The following is a 20551-nucleotide window of genomic DNA, read 5'->3' on the forward strand; positions in this document are numbered from 1 at the left end:
AGAGTAGTCAGAGTTGTGTCAGCTGCAGATCATCATTGCATGCAAGGCAATGACTTCAGCATCTAAGGCCACTAAGATGACGGCGCAATGATGCTCATAAGGTCTGCTATCTTTAATAAAAAAGCATTGAATTGTGTACTAGTGGGTGCGTAGTGGTCTAGTGGTTCTGACCAATGCCTTTTAAACAAAGGGTCATGGGTTTGAATCCTAGAAATGGCTTGTTTTCCTTCAGCAAGAAATTTATCCACACTGCTGAGCTCGACCCAGGTGAGGTGAATGGGTATCTGGTAGGAAGAAATTCCTTGAATGCTTGAGCACCCGATCAAGGTAGCCGTGCTAAAACCGGGGTAATAACATTATCATGTTAAGTTTTCGGAACTAAAGTGGCTACCCTGGGTAAAAAAGATAGGACATTATTATTATTGTTAGTACTATCTTTGAGGAATGTGCATTGCATATTGTCTCTTGGAGGAAGTACATTGCACCTTGCACTGTGAATAACCACGTATTTCCTCTTTTTTGTTCCTGTTTCAGGTGATCAGCGGTTGGTACCATCTCCTGAGAGAAGATGTAGGACGAACCAAGCACCTCAAGGTCAACGCAACAGAGGACAAGAAAGAGGAGCACCCAACAAACAGTTGGACGAGACCAAACTTGAACACCCGCAAGAGGAAGAGAGAAGATGACTCACTAGAAGAAACAGAGAAGGCAGAATTGATTGAAGGAGGAGCAAAAGCAGGAAAGAAGGACAGACAGAGAAGGTGGCTAAAGACAGACGGACTGCACCAGGAGAAGAAGAAGAAGAGAAGCGAAGGAGACAGAAACCTTGAGGAGCTGCGGCACAAAGAGATAGACACAGTCCATGGAGATCGGGAGATCGTAGAGACTCTTGTTGATGGGTACCAGGTCCTTGACTTTGCGGACAAGGTACCAGCTTGGGGTGCTGATGCGAAAAGTATAAATTCTGGGAGTAGTGGGTCACAGGAAGCAAGATCGGACAACCTCAAGGATACAGGAACTTGGGGTGGAGGAGAGAAGAGGTCTGCTGCTAAGGGAGAACCATCAACCAAAGGACCAAGCTCCAGTGATTCAGAGACAGGCTGCATGGATCGACCAGACTCGCTACTTTCTTGGATAAGTCTTCATTATGTAAGCATTTTTTTTAGATTCATTGGCTGTGTCACAAATATGCATTCTGACAGCTTGACCTCCTGACATCATAAACATGGCTACTTTGATCAGGTGCTCGAGCACTCAAAGAATTTCTTCCTAATCGGTACCCATTTTTTATGGAGATTGGAAAATGTAGATGAACCTCTTGCCAAAGGATGCAAGTGCTTTTGTGGGATTTGAACCCCAGACCTTGAGGGTCAAAATCCAGAGACTTATCCCCTGAGACTCGACAGCTTCAGTAGTTTTCATTTAATAATGAAACACATCAATCAGTTATAAATCATATTTTTAGACATAGAAAAATTATACTTGTATACCTTTTTGACCCTGGTGTTTAATGTTTCATTTTTACGTTTTAACTTTTGTTTAGGTTGTGCTCAGCAAGGATAAGAATGGCAAATACGGTTTCACGCTGCTCGATACTCTTCCGGTTCAGGTCGGGAGTGTGGAAACAGGTAACGCTAACACTTAATTGACAGTTAACACTAAGCACCAAACACTCAATATTTCACACTTAGTCCCTCAAGACTTAGCCTTTAGCACTAAACACCTAGCTATTTTGCTCTGAGCACTTACAATTTTCACACTCCCACACTAGGATACTTCACATTTTAGAATTTTGATACTTATTTTTATGTTCTTGTTCTCCATGTTTCCACTGAAACTCTTTGGAAATCATGTCAGAAAGTGAACTTCCCCAGAGCATTCAATATACATAATTATGCCTCCTGGCCGGATCAATAATATTATCAAGTATTTTGTCTGCGTAATAGCAAAGTAGTTCTAGGGCCCCGTCTTACAAAGGGTTATGACTGATCCAATTATCGTAACTATGGAAATCCATCAGTGTCATAAATTTTTCGAAAGGAAATTTGCACAATGCCCTTTGTAAAGAAAGTGAAGCACACTGAATTTTTAAGAAAACAATTCATGCATTGATATACATCATAGCTCGAAAATATTTTGAAAAAAAACACGCGTAATACATGTTGATGTTGCTGGCTTTCCATAGTTGCGATTGATTGGATCAATCGGAACTCTTTGTAAGACAGGGCCCAGATATCACCAAAGAAAAAATAGTAGAACCATGACATAGTTACTAGAACTTGTGCAGGAGTTTCTCACAGGATGTTGGACATTCACCGTGTGAAAGTGAATGACAAGAATGATTATTTCCAGGCAAGAAGAATGTGTCTTTACATCTTGCAAATGAGTAGGGGAAGGCGGGGTAAGTTGTGACAGTTTTTGCTTTTTGCAAGTTAGAATTGATATGATTAATAATCTTGTCGAAATAAGTACCTTGCTTTGAAATTTCATTCTTCTGAAATATTTTCCACCTATTTATAAATTTTTACCCCAACACTGATAGTCATCGTGACCTTTGAAAAAAACGATGTCAAATGGCTCAACTTGCCCCATATATGGGGTAAGTTTGAGCCACCTTCTGGGGTAAGTTGAGCCACAAAAACTATGTACAAAATGTATGGGGGAGAACCAGCATGTCAATTTTTTGTTTAAAGTCTTTTCACTTGCTAATTCTCTATAAATACTAACATCCTGTAAAAGGAAAAGAGCAGTCATGTAAATTTGCTCCTTTCAGCCTGCATTTCAATCGATTTTTATGGTTTGTTTGTTTTTTAAGATACATTACCATAGGAATTACCATGGCTCAACTTGCCCCATGCTGTTTGGCTCAACTTACCCCAGTCCGAACTTAGTGCGATAATTTTGTATCCACACATTTATTATGCATCCATCATATAAAAGACTATGACAAGAATGAAGATCCATACCTGGACTAATAATGTTGTTATCATGTCTTTATTATATTTAAAGACGTGTGTGTTTATAAAGCACTTATCTATTTCACACTCTTTTTTACTTTTTTGGCTGAAATTCACATTTTCCCCTCTAAATAACTACTTTTTGTTTCAAAGTTGGAAACAATGTGGTGGGGTTAGGGGTTATGTTATGGGTCATCAATACATGACACCACCACAATGTCTGACTCATTCATTATTGGCCTGCGGCTGGTGGCTCAACTTGCCCCTATGCTCAACTTACCCCGCCTTCCCCTACTGAAGCAGTGATGTCACAAAAGACTTTTTTTTCTTGCGTTTCAACATTTTTCATTTTTAATTACATACAGTTATCTTAGTGAGGCATGATGAAAAAAAAAAATGATCCACAACCCAACTTTTGCGTTGGTCAGTGGAGGCCCACAACGTGGTTGTATGAATACCTACTTAACTATAAAGAAAGCAGTGGCAATTAGCCAGGGGGTTGGGGTGTTTCACAAAGATTTAAGTATGGCTTAAAGTCGCAAGTAAATGCCTAGTTGCATGCGGTATAAAAGGCATGACCATATAAATCAGATCGTGCCAAGAGGACGCACACTACTGTGTGTTGATCAATAAGATTGCACATTGCATATCATGTATGCGATTCTAATAAAGTCATACTTAAATCTTTGTGAAACACCGCCTCTGCTTTGAATAAGCCTGGTTCGGTTTTAAACTGCACTAATTAACACTGACTTCAATGGGGGCCTATTATATATTCATTTGGACAATCATTGGACCACCACAAACCATTTCATGTCAATTTGGTGTGTGTGGAGGTTGTTCATCATGTCGTGCCGAGATAAAATAAGTTGAAATGGCAAAAAGGATATTTGTTTTCATAAAGTGAGAACTGTCTCCAAATGAGTAGAATGTCTCTCCTGAAAGAGGGTATCATTCATAGATTTCTATCATAATGGTGGGGGGACACATGATGCAAATAATGAATGTTCATGAGTGCAATGGAAAGAATACTTCATGAGGTGAAAGATGAAATGATCCATTCAACTCGGCTACACCTCGTTGAATGGATCATTCATTTCATCTTTCTCTGAACATTCATTATTTGGTTTATATGACACCTAAAAAAATTTTTAATGAAATTTATCGATTTCGATGCAAAATATGATCATGCATTGCAAGTTCAGTCTGTTCATTGTCGCGTACATACAACCTACACGCTGCATGCAAACACCAGTGGTTTTACTTGTGGTGCCCGCAGTCTCGGTGCGCGCGTGCAATGGACAAAATGGTATGGATCCAAAATTGCACGATGAATGGGTCTGAAATTGCACGGTTGATGATGTCATTGTAAATGGGCTGAATGATCGATAACAAACAACCAATCAAATGACAAGGATCTATCTAGGTGTCTTACAATCATAACTGTCATAAGTTTGACATGCATGAGTCATCCATTGACGTTTTTGACAACGTAGGAAATATTTTGGGAATGCGGCAGCCCCTGTGAATTTGCCAATTGGATTTCTGGTTCACTATAGGTGGTTTCAGACCGCCTCGAAGTTTGTCAGTTCCAGGTAATCTCTGATTGGGAAATCTACCCCGATCAGAAAATACCAGGTATTTAGGTTATGTGAAAGCAAACTACGCGTAATTTCCCCGAAAGAAAATACCCGCTAGATAGTTGGTACTTGGCAAAATTACGAGAACTTTTGCTGGGATTTTTCCAAGGTCGCAGGTATTTTGGCAATGTGAAAGCAATTTACAGAACTTTTAGCCTAGCGTGTCATTGGGCGCGAGAGCTGTGGGTGGCTGCTGGGCTAGTGATTTTGAATCTCACGCCTTGCCTGCTTATCAGACTGTGCATGCTTGCAACTACAGGAACTTATCCCGAAGGGTATGTTTCGGGGCGGTGTGAATGCAGGAATAATTAACGGGTATTTTTTAGCCTAAAAAGTTCTCGTAATTTAACAGGGATTCTTGTGATCGAGGCGGTTTGAAACTGCCTTATGATATTGACTGCTAATAATGTGTCGGTGTGGGATTGAGGTTAGGGGTTCTGATGATCGTGAGAGGCTTAGGATTAAGAGATGGAAGTGCGTGTCGGTTCGAGTCATGCTACCTAACAACAGGTGCTGACAGAGAGAGAGAAAAGGAGAGGGAGAGTAGGAGAGGTATTGCAACGATTTGTCAAGGAAAGAGAGAAAAAAAGAGAGATAGAGTAACAGTAGCTGAGGTATTGCAATGACTTGTCTGATACAGAATGTTGTCTAGTAAATATTTCTTACTAACGTTTATTTCTTAAGGGAAGAGGGAAGTGATATTAGAGTAATAAGATAATAAGCCTGTTCACGGTTGTGAACTGTGCATGAGCAGAAAAAGGTCATTTGAGATAAACCATATAGGTGGCTTTCATATTCACTGACATAGGCATTTGTGATTTGATGATTTTTGTCTCACCTGCGAAGCAAAGTGAGACTATAGGCGCCGCTTTTCCGACGGCGGCGGCGGCGGCGGCGACGGCGGCGGCGACGGCGGCGGCGGCGTCAACATCAAATCTTAACCTGAGGTTAAGTTTTTGAAATGACATCATAACTTAGAAAGTATATGGACCTAGTTCATGAAACTTGGCCATAAGGTTAATCAAGTATTACTGAACATCCTATTAGAGTTTCATGTCACATGACCAAGGTCAAAGGTCATTTAGGGTCAATGAACTTAGACCATGTTGGAGGAATCAACATCGAAATCTTAACCTGTGGTTAAGTTTTTGAAATGTCATCATAACTTAGAAAATATATGGACCTAGTTCATGAAACTTGGACATAAGGTTAATCAAGTATCACTGAACATCCTGCATGAGTTTCACGTCACATGACCAAGGTCAAAGGTCATTTAGGGTCAATGAACTTTGGCCGAATTGGGGATGTTGAATTCCCATCATAACTTTGAAAGTTTATGGATCTGATTCATGAAACTTGGACATAATAGTAATCAAGCATCACTGAAAATTTTGTGCAAGTTTCAGGTCTCATGATTAAGGTCAAAGGTCATTAAGGGTCAATGAACTTTGGCCGAATCAGGGGTATCTGTTGAATTACCATCATAACTTTGATAGTTTATTGGTCTAGTTCATTAAACTTGGACATTAGAGTAATCAAGTATCACTGAACATCCTGTGCACGTTTCAGGTCACATGACCAAGGTCAAAGGTCAATGAACTTTGGCCGAATTGGGTGTATCTGTTGAATTACCATCATAACTTTGAAAGTTTGTTGGTCTAGTTCATTAAACTTGGACATTAGAGTAATCAAGTATCACTGAACATCCTGTGCACGTTTCAGGTCACATGACCAAGGTCATGTAAGGTCAATGAACTTTGGCCATGTTGGGGTTTTTTGGTGAATCTCTGTAAGTTTATTGGTCTAGTTCATAAAAAGTGGACATAAGAGTAACCATGTATCACTGAACATCTTGTGCGAGTTAGAGTAGTATTCAAAGTCAGCACTGCTGCTATATTGAACCGCGTGATGCAGGTGAGACGGCCAGAGGCATTCCACTTGTTATTCATATATTCCTTTCAAAATGTTCATTTTATCTCATCCAAGCTGAAGAGTAATAAATAGAGCCTTAATAATCACTGGTATATGACAGTAGCCTAAACAGTCAAATGTGCCAAAGGCAGACAATAAAACAGATTTTCAAACTTTATCCCTGATGTACTATTCTAGTCACCTGGTGTATACAATTCCTTTTGTTCTTAGAATTTGAATACTCTACAGGTAAAGCTTACTCAACATCTACAATGATAGTGCTTATCCTAATGAAAAATCACAAAGGTCATTTGAGAAAAGTTGATCATGAGCTAACTGTGAACTGGCTTATTAGAAATAGATGAGAAAATGAGAGGAGGGAATATAAGAAAAAGGTGGCTGGGCCGAAGAAAGAACAATAAATGCAGAAAAGGGAGAAAGGGAGAATATTGCGAAGTAGAGACCATAATAGAAGTAAGAGGAAGAGGAGAAGAAGAGGAAGAAGAAGGGGAAGGAGGTAGAGGAGTAGGAGGAAGAGGAGGAGGAGGAAGAGGAAGAGGAAAAAGGATGAAGAAGAGGAAGAGGAAAAAGGATGAAGAAGAAGAGGAAGAAGACTGAGGAGGAGGAGGAGGGGGAGGAGAGAAAGGAGAAGAGGAAGAAGAAGGGGAAGGAGGTAGAGGAGTAGGAGGAGGAAGAGGAGGAGGAAGAAAAGGACGAGGAAAAAGGAGGAAGAAAAGGAAGAGGAAAAAGGAGGAAGAAGAGGAGGAAGAGGAAGGAGAGAAAGGAGAAGAAGAGGAAGAAGAAAGGGAGAAATGTAGAGGAATTGGAGGAGGAAGAGGAGGAGAAGGAGGAAGAAGAAGGGAGGAGAAGAAGAGGAAGGAGGAGGGGGAAGAGAAAAAGGGGGAGAAGAACAGGAAGAAGGGGAGGGAGGTAGAGGAGTTGGAGGAGGAAGAGGAGGGGGAAAAGAAGGAGGAGGAAGAAGAGGAAGAAGAAGAGGAGGAGGAGAAAAAGGAGGAGAAGAAGAGGAAGAAGAAGAAGAGGAGGAGGAGAAAAAAGGAGGGGGATATCAAGGTATCAAAAGAGGGGAAGGGCAGAGGAAAATGTGGGGATAGATAAGAATATTGAATATCCAAGAAAATATTGATAAATAAAAAGTCAAAAGATGACTTAGATAACCTAGAAAGGGAATGTTGGAAGTAAAGAAGGAGGCAAAACAGGATGAGAAACAGGATGATATTGACGTTGTAGATTGAGAGTTTTACATCTGCCAAATGACCAAGTTTACCGATTGATGAACACCTGTGTGGGGGTCACTGCTATTAAGAAGGGATGGCATGTGCAAAAAGACCCCAAAACAAAGCAAAAAACACAGAAAAGGTTTTTTTTATAGCGGGTGGGCGCGGAATGCGAGTAGAGTATCAAAAGCACCAAAAGTAAGGGACAAAAACAACAATCCTGAATTACATTGCTGTAAATCGCACACATGTTACATGTATTTCCAAATCTGCACAAAAAATTCCTGTTTCGAGTGTGCAAATCTGGGATCTGCACAAAATCGATGTTTAGCGTGTCTTAGCAGTCTACCCTGCAAATCCTCGTTTAGGGTTATTTTTTCTGTACGACTTTTGTGGATGCTATCCACTCTTCAAGGGCGTGTGACTTAGGGACAGAGCAGAGAGTGATGGAGAGAGAGAGAGAGAGTGAGAAAGAGATGATATACTTCAGTATTTGATTTCTCATTGAATACCTGGCTATCCAGACATGCTTAGTTGAGTACATTGCTCTTGCCTCTTCCCTTGTTTTCTTCTATTTCTTCTCTTTACTGCACTATGAGCCTGTAATCACTGTGGAAACAAATTTTTGATTATTAGAGAGAGAGAGAGAGGGATGGGGTGGGGGGTGGAAAAGGACAGGAGACTTTCATCATCTAATTTTATGCTTCACCCCCCAAAAGAAAAAAAAAAATCCTCAATATTCTTCAATATTTTTCCTTGGGTAAATGCCAAGCCAATCCATAATCCCTCTTACTTTCTTCACTTATTTACCATGAAGTAAACCTACATGTTTGCATGCATATGTTCAAATCATTACATTTTAGAGGGTCAATTATCAAATTTAGGGAGGAAATTTCTTCATGAGGTCCACCTCTGGCCCACAAGAGCGTCGAAGTCGTAAATGTTCCAAAAGGAAGTCTGCGTCAACGTAGATGAAAATAATTCGCTGCTTACTACCTCCTGCTTCCTCTCAAGATTCCTGTGTTCTAGAATACAAGGTTTAAATATAGACCTATCAACCTGGGCCACACTTTCATCTCACCCTCATGTAACTTTAGTATTAACCCATCAGCGCCTGAATGCCGTAACTCCCATAGACTTTGTATAGGAGCCACCTGGTTTCTGTTAGCAGAAGGTTAAAGCTCGATTGCAAATTTTCTCTAATTGTGTGTAAAGACCTCTGCACATCTGGGGACTGTTTCATAAAGCTGTAAGTTAAGAGCAACTTTAAGAACGACTGGTGAACCTTTCTTACGAGCTAAGTAATTACCAGTGAACATACATGTATCATTTACCACAACAAAGGATCGCCAGTCGTTCTGAAAGTCGCTCTTAACTTACGAACAGCTTTATGAAACACCATCCAGGTCCACGAACCTATTTTGGAACAAATCGCATTGGGTTTATTTTGCTGAAGATGCGAGATAGTAATCTGAGATAATCAACTTTTAATAATACTCAAGTTATTGTTGATTCTCTTCGCTGATACCTGCCATTTTGCTTACAAAAATGTGAATCCTTTTTATTGATATCTATCACAAATATTGATTTTTTGCAATAAAAAATGTCAAAATTTTTGCTTGCTCGCTTCGTTTGCTTGCAACTGCTTACAAATTTTGTACAATACACAATATCTGGCACCCTCAACAATTTTTGCTCACTTTGCCACTATCGGCTTGTCACATGTTCGTAAAGCAGGCTTGTACTAAGCGAGTACATTCCTATCCTTCCAAACATGTCCCTGCCCAAACCCCTTTGTAAAAATATCAGAATCGGTGACATGTTTTGTTGAGTTGTCAATTAGTTGGATGGACACAAAGCTCCATGCAAGTAAATTTTAATTCATTGACAATTTTTAGAGAGTAACGTAGTCTTGATAATGGATACTGTCTTTAAGCCTCGTAATAAATAAAGATTTTTTTGAATATTTTCAGGGAGCCAAGCAGAATCATCGGGTCTGATGAAAGGAGACTACTTTCTTGAGATTGGAGGTTACAATGTAGCTGGGATCAACAGCAGAGGAATCAAGAATGTTCTTAAGTAAGTCAAAGATGTGAAAGGAAACATAGACCTCGGTCCTGTCTTACAAAGAGTTGCGATTGATCGGTTCAATCGTGACTATTTGTAAGACGGAGTTCTGAAAGAAGAGATAAATTCTTAAACTACAAATTAGTAGTAATAAATAATAATGATAGTAATAAACATTACAAATCACAACTAATCTATATGATATTCTAAGGACTGTTTCATCAAAGTTGTCAGCACTGACAAGTTGTCTTTCTCTGAGGATTACCATAGTAACAGCCAGAGGCCAGTGCCTCTCAGCCAATCAAAACCAAGTATTTCAATGAAAGTTGTCCACACTGACCAAATTGTCGGTGCTGACAACTTTCAACGCCCCCGAACCCTGTAACACAAAGCGTAGTGTTTGATTGTAGAGCTGATTCATGATTGACTACATTGTTGACTTCCTACCAGGTACCCATTTACTACACCTGGGTGGAGAGTGGCAATAGTAGATATAAACGCCTTTGCAAAGGATGAGGGTACTGCGGTGGGATTCGAATCCCGGACCTAGTGGTTCAAAGTCGGGAGGTTAATCCATTTAGCTTCAACTTCTACTACCGGAACAATGCAATCAATCATACTAATCAACTTTATGATCAATTACTGTGATTTGTGTTAAGGGACCTAATCATGGATTAATGAAGAATCAAAGAAGACCGTCTGAATTGTACCAAAAGGAGTTTCATGAGGGCTGATGTTACCTGTCACAGGAATTAATAATTGGGGATGAAAGTTGGCAAGCGCTGTGTAATGGAACCTATGTCTTTTGGGGGAATTACTGCACATTTAGCTGAGCTAGCAGGAGTCGAGACACTCAAATGAGGAGTCCAAAATATGCATACAACAAACCAAGTTTGTGTGTGAAAATGAATCTGAAGTACAGAGAAAAAGATATTGATGGCATTAATGAGTTTTTGAAAGCTGATCTCTATCTGAATCGAAAATATTCCTGATATCGATGTCAAAATTAGAATACATGTGTTCATATAGGATGTCGATTCAACTAAAAATATGCTTTTATAATTAATATCTTTCTACATGTTAGTAGAAGTGAGCCTTCGGCAACAGTTCCTCAGCCATTTTACATTTTTAGCAATTTCCATTGCAAAATTTAACTGCTGACCTTTGTAACTTATGTCACTGTTCTGGTGATCTCTATTGTTTTGTATTTTATAATTTAGGCAAACAAATAACGAAATTGAAGCCTTGGTGCAGCGTCACTCTGACCCGACCACCAGACCGGCTATTCCACCGCGCCCGTCGAAGCCCCGACGCAAGCTTCGAGATGGGGAAAAAGAGGAGGAGATGAAGCGCAACATCCGCAACAAGAGAATGAAGAGTGTCAAGGTCTCTGCAGCGAAAGCTACGGCCATGATGCAGAAGAGAGGGATGATGCTATCATTGCCTGCAGGATCTTCCATGACCATGCCGTCCATCGGTCTAGTCCAGAAGCGATTGAAGCGGGAACTCATTGCAACGGTCGCCAGGCGACGAGACCGGATGGTGGTGTTGAGTGAGGAAGATCAGCTCTTGATGGAGGCCGTATTTCTTGGGAATGAGAAGAAAGAAGATGATACCTCTCTTGGAGAGAGGAACGGCCCTAAAGGGAGGTGGTCAAGTAGTACCGAGTGCGTTACTACAGAGAGTAGAGATGATGATGTCTTTATGCCACCAGAGGGGGCCTCATCTTCCTCGTCCTCCAGAGAATCTATGGTCAGCTCGATGCGAGATTCTTTCAGTGAGTCCTTGAGGGATTCTGCAAGGATTTCCATCAGGGATTCAATCCCTGAGGGAGTTGGCATCACCATACCAAGTCCACAACGCGATGCAGCAAGGGACTCTCTGAGGATTTCTTCATTAAGGAACTCGTTCCAGGAAGCAACCAAAGAATTCTTGAAGAACCCTCCCCAGGATAGTCCGAGAGGATCTGCAAGGAATTCTCTGCAGGATGCAGTGAGCATACCGTCCAGGAGTAGTTCTGAAGGAAGTAAAGAATCTGACGATTCATCTAAGAAGTCAACCACTCTGTATGAAAACGCTTGGATTATGATGCCAAGAAAGAGTTCCAAGGACGAGAGCAGCATTTATGAAAAAGCCAACTGCTTCTGTCCAACTTGTCCTCCTGTTCCTCCAAGATCGCCGATCAGGAAACTCTCTGAAGATTTCACCCAGCAGATCATTGTGCAGCCTAAGCTGCCCAAAAGATGGAGTCCCGATGGCGAGGCGACACTGAGTGCTAGTGTCCAAGATGGTGGAAATAGTTTACAGCAGATGCCACAGACTGAACGGAAACTGGCCAGGTCCAGTATGTCACTGAGTGAACTTGATGGAAGCATGAGCAGCTCCTTCAAATCCTCTCTGTCGGAAAGGCACCTGACAAGACAACAAGCTGTTACAGGAAGACGTAAAATGAGCCTGCCTCACCTGCAGACATCCAACTCCTACGACAAGCAATTTTCAGCATCGACCATGGGAATAGGAGAGATGGATATGAAAGAAAATGGAAGTCCACTGAAATCATCACATTCTGATAGAAACCTAGCTAAACCTCCTGTGGTAGCTCGACGGAAAACAAGTTTACCTCATATAATGAAAGCAAGCTCTTATGACAACCAGTTTGGATCATCCACAATGACCATAGGGGAACTTGACGAGAGTGCTACAAAGAAGGATTTGTTTTCTGAAAGGCAACATGGAAGGTCTCCTCCAGTAGCACAACGTAAATCCAGTTTACCCCAGCTATACAAGTCAAGCCCTTACGATGGGCAGCTCGCTTCATCTGCCATGTCTATTGGTGAACTAGAAAGACAATCTCCTGTGAAGCCAAAGCCCCATGTCGCAGAGCGACGACTAGCCAAAGTGGCACCAATCAAACGGGAGACATTCAGGAGTAAGTCTGAAGATGTTCTCGATGGCAACGCCTTCCGTGAGCCTCAAGTGACATCATCAGACAGTCTCTACGCCAATCAGCACCTCATGAAGAAAGGGAAGAGCCAGTCGTTTGCTGCCCTGTCACGATCACTCCGCCGCGAGAAGGCCAAGGCAAAACCTCCCGTGCCTCCTAGACACTATGTGAATGAAAGGATCGGAGGCCGTCCTGGGGAGAGCGTTAAGGGAGCAAGTACTCGTAGCTTCCGGAAGGATGACCATGGAGATGAAGATGATGAAGATGGGAGTACCAAGATGAGATGCTCTTTTGCCCAATTTGGAAGGATGGAAGAGGTGCTGTTTGCAAAAGGAATAGAGGTACATGAAATTTATTTAGTTTTCCCTCTTTAAACCTTTTTTATAAAGAGTTTTCTTTCTTCATGCAGCTATCTGTCTTCTTTTTCATACAACCTTGAGCTCGTATCTATTTCTTGTCCACCCCACCGCAAACAATTCAATCCAGCTGCATTTCTGATATTTTTGTGAAAAGGTAGTCTATAAAGATACACATGTATACAACAGAATCTTTGTTAAGATTTATTAGGCTCGATGGTCTTTAAATATCAACCTTGTCAAAAATCTGTGTTTACAATCAGATATGTTAGAAATCCAGACGTTCGCTGAGAGAGCCTTTTTTTTCTTCAAATTATGCCGTCGATGTCGAGCAATATTCCCAAAGATATGAGATCAGTCATGGAGGTTAATGGATGCAAACCATTGTTGAAGACATTATTATTAATAGCTTTTAGCCATTAATTTTACAATTCACTTTTCTGATGCTTCAAGACTATTTGTATGGTATTTTACATTCTAAGAACTGAATATTAGTATTTTTAATATCGTTATTATTCATGTAGGATAACACATTTTGTTTGATGTTGATGTATTGGTAATCGTTTTATGAACACTAGACCATCCAAACAGTCAGTGTACCCCTCTGTTTTTCTCACTTCTTTCTTGTATGTTTTTCTTTCATTCACCGTAGCCCTTTCCCCTAGGTCCTCCTGATCGGGATCTGGTCCATGCTGGCAGATTATTTTATTTCAACAGGCGTAAAAAGTTCAGGGAGGTGAGTTGACCATGTTGTAGGTTTGGGGGTTCCAGGATATTTGCTCCTGAAACAGTTGCTCCTAGAATAATAATGATGATGATAATAATAATAGATTAATAATGATGATGAATATGATGATGATGATAATGATAATAATAATAAATTAATAATAATGATAATAATAGTAGTAATAATAATAGTTGTAGTAATAATAATAATAATAATAATAATAATAATAATAATGATAATAATAATAATGATAATGATAATAATAATAATAATAAAAATAATGATAATAATAATAATAATAATAATAATAGAAAGAAAGAATATTACAGACTTTCTTTTGAAGGCTGTAGTGCACGTCAACTGTTCCAGAAAGTTTGTAGATTATCCTCACCATCTTCAAGCAAAACCCTTCCTTCAAACGAGGGTATGAACAGGCGCCAACTTGCAGAACATTTCTCACAGTTCTTCTCTGACAAAATTGACAACATCAAGTGTGAGTTGGATATGATCCGGGACACGTCTTCTTTTGCGTCAGCACCTGTAAGTTCACCTAAACCAGCCACTGATGTGCCACCAGGAGAGCATCCTTGTATGTTAGAGTTTGACTGTGTTACTGTTGAAGCAGTGAAGAAATTGATTATAGATTCCCCATCTACCTCCTGTGAGCTGGATCCTCTACCGACATGGCTTGTCAAGAAATGTGTGGATGAATTGTCTCCTGTGATTGCTCGAATCATCAACCTGTCATTCAGAAATGGCCACTTTCCAGATTTGCTTAAACAGGCAAATGTCAATCCTCTTTTGAAAGAACATGGACTTGATCCTGAGGTGCTGAAAAACTACAGGCCGATAGCTAAACTGAAGTTCATTGGTAAGATAATTGAGCGGGCATGTGCTAAGCAGGTTCATGCTTATCTCTCATCCAATGATCTGTATGGCAAAACACAATCAGCTTATAGAAAGGACCATAGTGTTGAAACAGCTATGCTTCGTATCTACAACGACCTCCTGCTAACGGCTGATAAGGGCAAGGAAGCACTTCTTGTGTTGCTTGATTACTCTTCTGCTTTTGACTGTATTAATCATGATGTTTTGCTATCTTGTCTGTCCTCCAGATATGGTTTTTCAGGTCTAGCATTGAACTGGTTCAACTCATATATTAGAAATCGTTCTCAGAGTGTAGTAATTGATTGTGTGTCATCTGCACCGTTTTCGTTGTCAGATGGCGTACCTCAGGGTTCTGTAATGGGACCGCTGTGTTATATAATGTATACTGCTTCTCTAGAATCCATTATTGAGGAGCAAGGTATGAGCAGAATTGTATATGCAGATGATACCCAGTTATATATGATGTTCTCAGATAAGGACCGTAGTTCAATTATCACTAGGATAGAGTCCTGTTTAGATGAAATTATGAAATGGTCAATTATGAATGGTTTCAAGTTGAATTCTGAGAAAACTGAAATCTTGCACATAACATCGCGTCACAGAAACTCAGATAATGTCTCAACTCTAAATGTTGCTGGTTCTATTATTCAGCCAGTCTCCAAGGCACGAGATCTAGGGGTAATTGTCGAGAATGAATTAGAAATGAAGTCCCATGTTAACAATATTTGTAGGGCTGCTGCAATTGGGTTACACAAAATTGGGAAAATGAGAAAATATCTTGATAGGAAAACAACAGAAAAATTAGTACATGCCTTCATCTTAAGTCACTTAGATAATAATAATAGTTAACTATTCGGAATATCGAAATCGCTTCTCGATAAATTACAACATATCCAAAATTCTGCTGCAAGACTTATAACTCAAAAAGGAAAATTTGAACACATCTCCCCTATCTTATCTGACCTTCATTGGCTACCCATTCGATCAAGGATCAAATATAAACTTCTCATATTAACATCCAAATGTATTCATGGTATTGCCCCTGCTTATCTTCAAGAACTTGTCCAGATTCATAAACCTAAGCGTAATCTCTGTTCTGGCTCACAAAATCTTCTCTCTGAAATTACTGTCAAGACCAAATCATATGGGGATCGGGCTTTCCAGAAAGCTGCACCAGCACAATGGAATTCTCTTCCATCGACATTAAGAAATATTACCCAGCTTGAGAAATTCAAAGTTCAATTAAAAACCCACCTTTTTCAGAATGTTTGATTGAGTCACTTGCGCATAGAGACCTGTAGGTGTCATGCGTATTTAAGAAATGTACTATTATTATTATTATTAATAATAATGATAATAATAATAATATGCAACATTTATGAAGCACTTAATACAAATGCTTCTAAGCGCTGCATACTATTACCCTGGCTTTAGCAAGGCTACCCTGATCGGGCACTCGAGCATTCAAGGAATTACTTCCTACCTGGCACCCATTTACTATACCTGGGTGGAGAGTGGCAAAAGTATATATAAACGCCTTGGCAAAGGATGAGGGTGCTGCGGTGGGATTCGAACCCCGAACCCAGTGGTTCAAAGTCGGGAGGTTAATCCATTGAGCTTCAACACTTCTACTACAGTACAACATTGCAAGCTTTTCGTAAAATAGACTGACCGAGGGAACAGAGTAAAATAGATTGAATCATTGAATTTTATAATAAAATAAATCCTCAAGGGAGGGGAAATGCATTCAGTCTGCTGGTGAAACTCTTCTGTTGGGGTTGTGTTGGTTATAAGCAAATTTTATCTGTAAATACATAAAAAAATGGAACCCTTAAGTGCTAAGAATACATACAGTGTAGAATATCATACATAAATTGGCCTTTTGGAAAATAAACTAATAATTGAAGTCACAAAGTGAGTGAATGATAATGATGATACATATGACTTCTGAAGCATCAAATTCAGTCTGTAGAGTGCCCAAGGCGTATAAAAGAAATTAAGAAGTCAAAAGAAAGGTTCTAAGAATTTTTTTGAAGGACTCAACAGAGATACAATCTTTGTCTTCAGGAAGTCTATTCCACAATATGGGACCCCAAGCATTTGAATCTTTTGCAACCAAAAGGCAACCAGATATCGGAGAGCACAGAGACCTAGTTCGGATGTTAGGATGTAATGATTGATATAAAGAAGATTATATCCATCATAATAATAATCTAGACAGATGATCAGTCTAAACACCGTCATGTAACCTAATATAGTTCCAACCACTAGTTCAGTGTTTCCAACCAATGTCACAAAATTGGCCAAAATGCCATGAATCCCAGCATCTGACGTCACAACCTGGGAATAGTACCAAGAGCCGTGACGTCAGATCCCGTCAGTGATACGAATGCAACCATTTTCCTTCAGGGCTGTGCCCCTCAGGAGAATAATAATATAGGTATATTTACCCAGGGAAGCTGCTTCAGTTCCGAAAACTGTTCTCCCAGTGGGCCCTGCAATTATTATTACCCCGGCTTTAGCTGGGCTGCCTAGGTGCTCAAAGCATTCAAGGAATTTCTTCCTACCGGGCACCCATTCATCTCACCTGGGTGGAGTGCAGCACAGTGTGGATAAAATTTCTTGCTGAAGGAAATTACGCCATGGCTGGGATTCGAACCCACGATTTTCTGTTTCAAAGTGCAAAGACTAATCCACTGGGCCACAACGCTCCACACAACGCTCGAGAATAGTTATATTCCATCATCATTTCGGGAACCATAGTTCCAACCACCTCCTTTGGCAGCCGTACATATTTGTTCACTATATCGGGATGCTAATCCATGAGTGCAGGGAATAAGAGTGGTTATTGTTATTAATAATAATAATTATTATTTGTACATTTATATTGCCCAATTTCTATACGTATATACTCAAGTGCGCATTACAATAATGTCATTTTTATTATTATTAACCCTACTTTAACTGTGCTGCCTACAGGTGCTCTGGCATTTGAGGAAATTCTTCCTATCGGGTACCCATTAACCTCACCTGGGTTGAGTGCAGCACAATTTGCATTAAGTTCTTGCTGAAGGAAATCACGCCATGGTTGGGAATGGAAACCCACATCCCTCAGATTGAAAGACGAGAGTCATAAATACTAGGCAAAGGGGGTGTTTCACAAAGATTTGAGTGTGACTTAGAGTTGCACTTAAATGCCGACGCGTACGTGATTTGCAACGCGCCATATTTTTTATCGTTGCGCAGTAGTGCGCGTCCTCTTGGCATGATCTGACCAATGCGGTCATGACTTCTATGCTGTACACAACTAGGCATTTAAGATTGACTCTAAGGCCCGAATTCACAAAGATGGCTTTGAAAACCCACGGTTGATTTTTAATGGTTTATGCAGATTTCCTGTATAAATTACGCTTTATTTAGCGCATATCGGACGCGTGTATAAAAAATGTCAAATGCTGATGCGCGCTTTTGTCACAGTGCGCCAAATTGATGCCTGTTACCATGGTTAGATACATGTATGCTATTTTATTCATAAGTCCACTGTTTTTATTCATGAGCCCACTCTTCAAACAGTGCACTCATGAATAAAATAGCGTATCTAACCATGGTAACAGGCGTCAGTTTGGCGCATTGTGACAAAAGCGCGCATCAGCATTTGACATTTTTTATACACGCGCCCGATCCGCGCGAAATTAAGCGTAATTCATACAGGAAATCTGCATAAATCATGGACTCAACCAATGGGTTTTCAAAACCACCTTTGTGAATTTGGGCCATTGTCATACATAAATCTTTGTGAAACACCTCCCCAGGACACCCCACTTTTATATTAATTGTTAGTAGTAATATATTCTTGTCTCTCTCTTGTAGGTCCTTGTGCTCCTATTCAATGATGCCCTTGTAATGGCCCGATCCCAGCATCAAGATGGCCGCCTACGGGTGATCTATCCCCAACTCTTCATCCTTGATATCAGCCTCTTTGACTTCAACTGTGAAAATGGTGGGTACCTCTTAAATGCGACACATCGTTTGCTCCTGCAATAGTTGCTCTGGGCTTTATTTTATCTAAGACGTAGGGTTAGGGTTGCAAAGCCTAACCAAGCCAGGCTTTTATGGGTTTTGTTAGCTGGCACGGGGGGGGGGGGAGAATCAACCCCATTTTTTTGAGCTCTCGGCTGACGATCTTGGGAAAGTTGGCATGATTTTATGAAATTTTTTGTTTGTTGTCTTGTGACCTTGAGAATCTAACTTGTGTAAGTCTGCAAGTATACAATAGGTATGCTTGATATCTAGTACGGAAAGGATGTTTTCTTGCTCTGCAGTCAGAACTTAATCCCCCCCTTGATTGCATTGAAATGAATTGGTTAAAAAAGCCAAAGTAAATTTGATGGGAATTGACCAAAGCAGGTAAAAGAAAACCAGCTGATTATCATCATCATCATCATCATAACCATCATTGTCATCATCATCTTAATCATCTTTATCATCATCACCATCATCATCATCACCATCACCATCATCATCACCATCATTATCACCACCACCATCTTTATCATCATCATCATCATCATCATCATCACCACCATCATCATCATCTTTATCATCACCATTCCCATCATCATCATAATCATCTTTATCTTAATCATCACTATCATCATAGTGGGGTATGGTGTGTCATCCCGTAGGACTAGCGTGCCAAAATTGATTTTTGGTTGTTTTGGCTTCAATAGGGTCCCCTTAGACCAAAAACAATGGGGTTCAAATTTTCAGACCCCTCCTTCCCTTTGTGGGGGGTCCTTTTTGGCGCCATATTGGCCTGTACAAAGCCCAATAGGATAATCCATTGTTTTCAACCTTATTTCTCACTTTTCCACGCCAATTTTATTTTTAAGTTGTCTGAGGTGTACAATAATTAATATTTGATGATGTTGTGATGTCAATATATTTTCACTTTTAACCATACGGGGGGCGGATTTTGCGAAAAATGCCCCAAAATTGTAAAATATTACCCCAAAAATATAATTTTCCCCCTTTTTGGCACTAGAATTAGGACAAAAAGATTACAAAATAAAGTTTATATGTCTTGTTGTACAGTCCAATAACAGAGGAATACATCACATGTAATTTATATGATTATTCTTGGTAAATTAATGTAAAAGTCACCCCCATTTCAGGATTTTATGCAGTGAAAACCTAACTACAACACTAGAGGGCGCCATAACTTATCATGATGATATTAGTGTGGTACGGTATATCATGACACAGCTCCTGCAGGATTTTTGTGCCGAAATTGTTTTTTTTTTATTATTCACTTGGGTCCAATCTATCAGGAAATGATAGGGTTCTAATTTTCCCCACCCTCACCCACTGCCCGAAGGGGTCACCTATATCAAGACCCACTAAAATCAGGAGTATTGGTAATTTTGCGCCCGGTTAAAAAATGAATTGTTTTATGGTATTTTATCATCCCTAGACAGTTAGAATGCCTATCTGAAGGCTTCAAGTTAGACGAGCATCCTACCAACCATATCCCCTACTCCCCCTCCCCCCCCACTGACTGGCATACAACTTTCACCATTCGGCCACTCGTTCTAGAGTACAATTTACGATTAAAGGACTTCAATTCGAATTGTCAATTATATACTTCTCGGCTAATTTCCAATTACTGATAGACAGAAAGAAACACATACAATATATTTTTAGCCCCTTCCCCCACACAGGCACACATGCAAATAATCATTATTGAAATAACATGTGGTGTTTAGAGAACTTCCGAACTTACATTGTTTTTCAACAGTTTTTAGTACTAATTGATCTCAGGAATAA

General features: G+C 40.1%; 1 protein-coding gene across 1 annotated transcript in view; it reads left to right on the forward strand.

Moving 5' to 3' along the window:
- The window catches only part of LOC121429063, a 51209-nt gene that overhangs the window by 16091 nt on the left and 14567 nt on the right, over nt 1-20551 (forward strand). The window contains exons 3-8 of the mRNA XM_041625968.1: nt 535-1149; nt 1544-1628; nt 9717-9822; nt 11031-13095; nt 13763-13846; nt 18596-18725. Of these exons, the coding sequence (XP_041481902.1) occupies nt 535-1149; nt 1544-1628; nt 9717-9822; nt 11031-13095; nt 13763-13846; nt 18596-18725 (3085 nt within the window). The remainder of the gene's footprint in view (nt 1-534; nt 1150-1543; nt 1629-9716; nt 9823-11030; nt 13096-13762; nt 13847-18595; nt 18726-20551) is intronic.

This window comes from Lytechinus variegatus, chromosome 15 (assembly GCF_018143015.1).
Source record: "Lytechinus variegatus isolate NC3 chromosome 15, Lvar_3.0, whole genome shotgun sequence".
NCBI lineage: Eukaryota > Metazoa > Echinodermata > Echinoidea > Temnopleuroida > Toxopneustidae > Lytechinus > Lytechinus variegatus.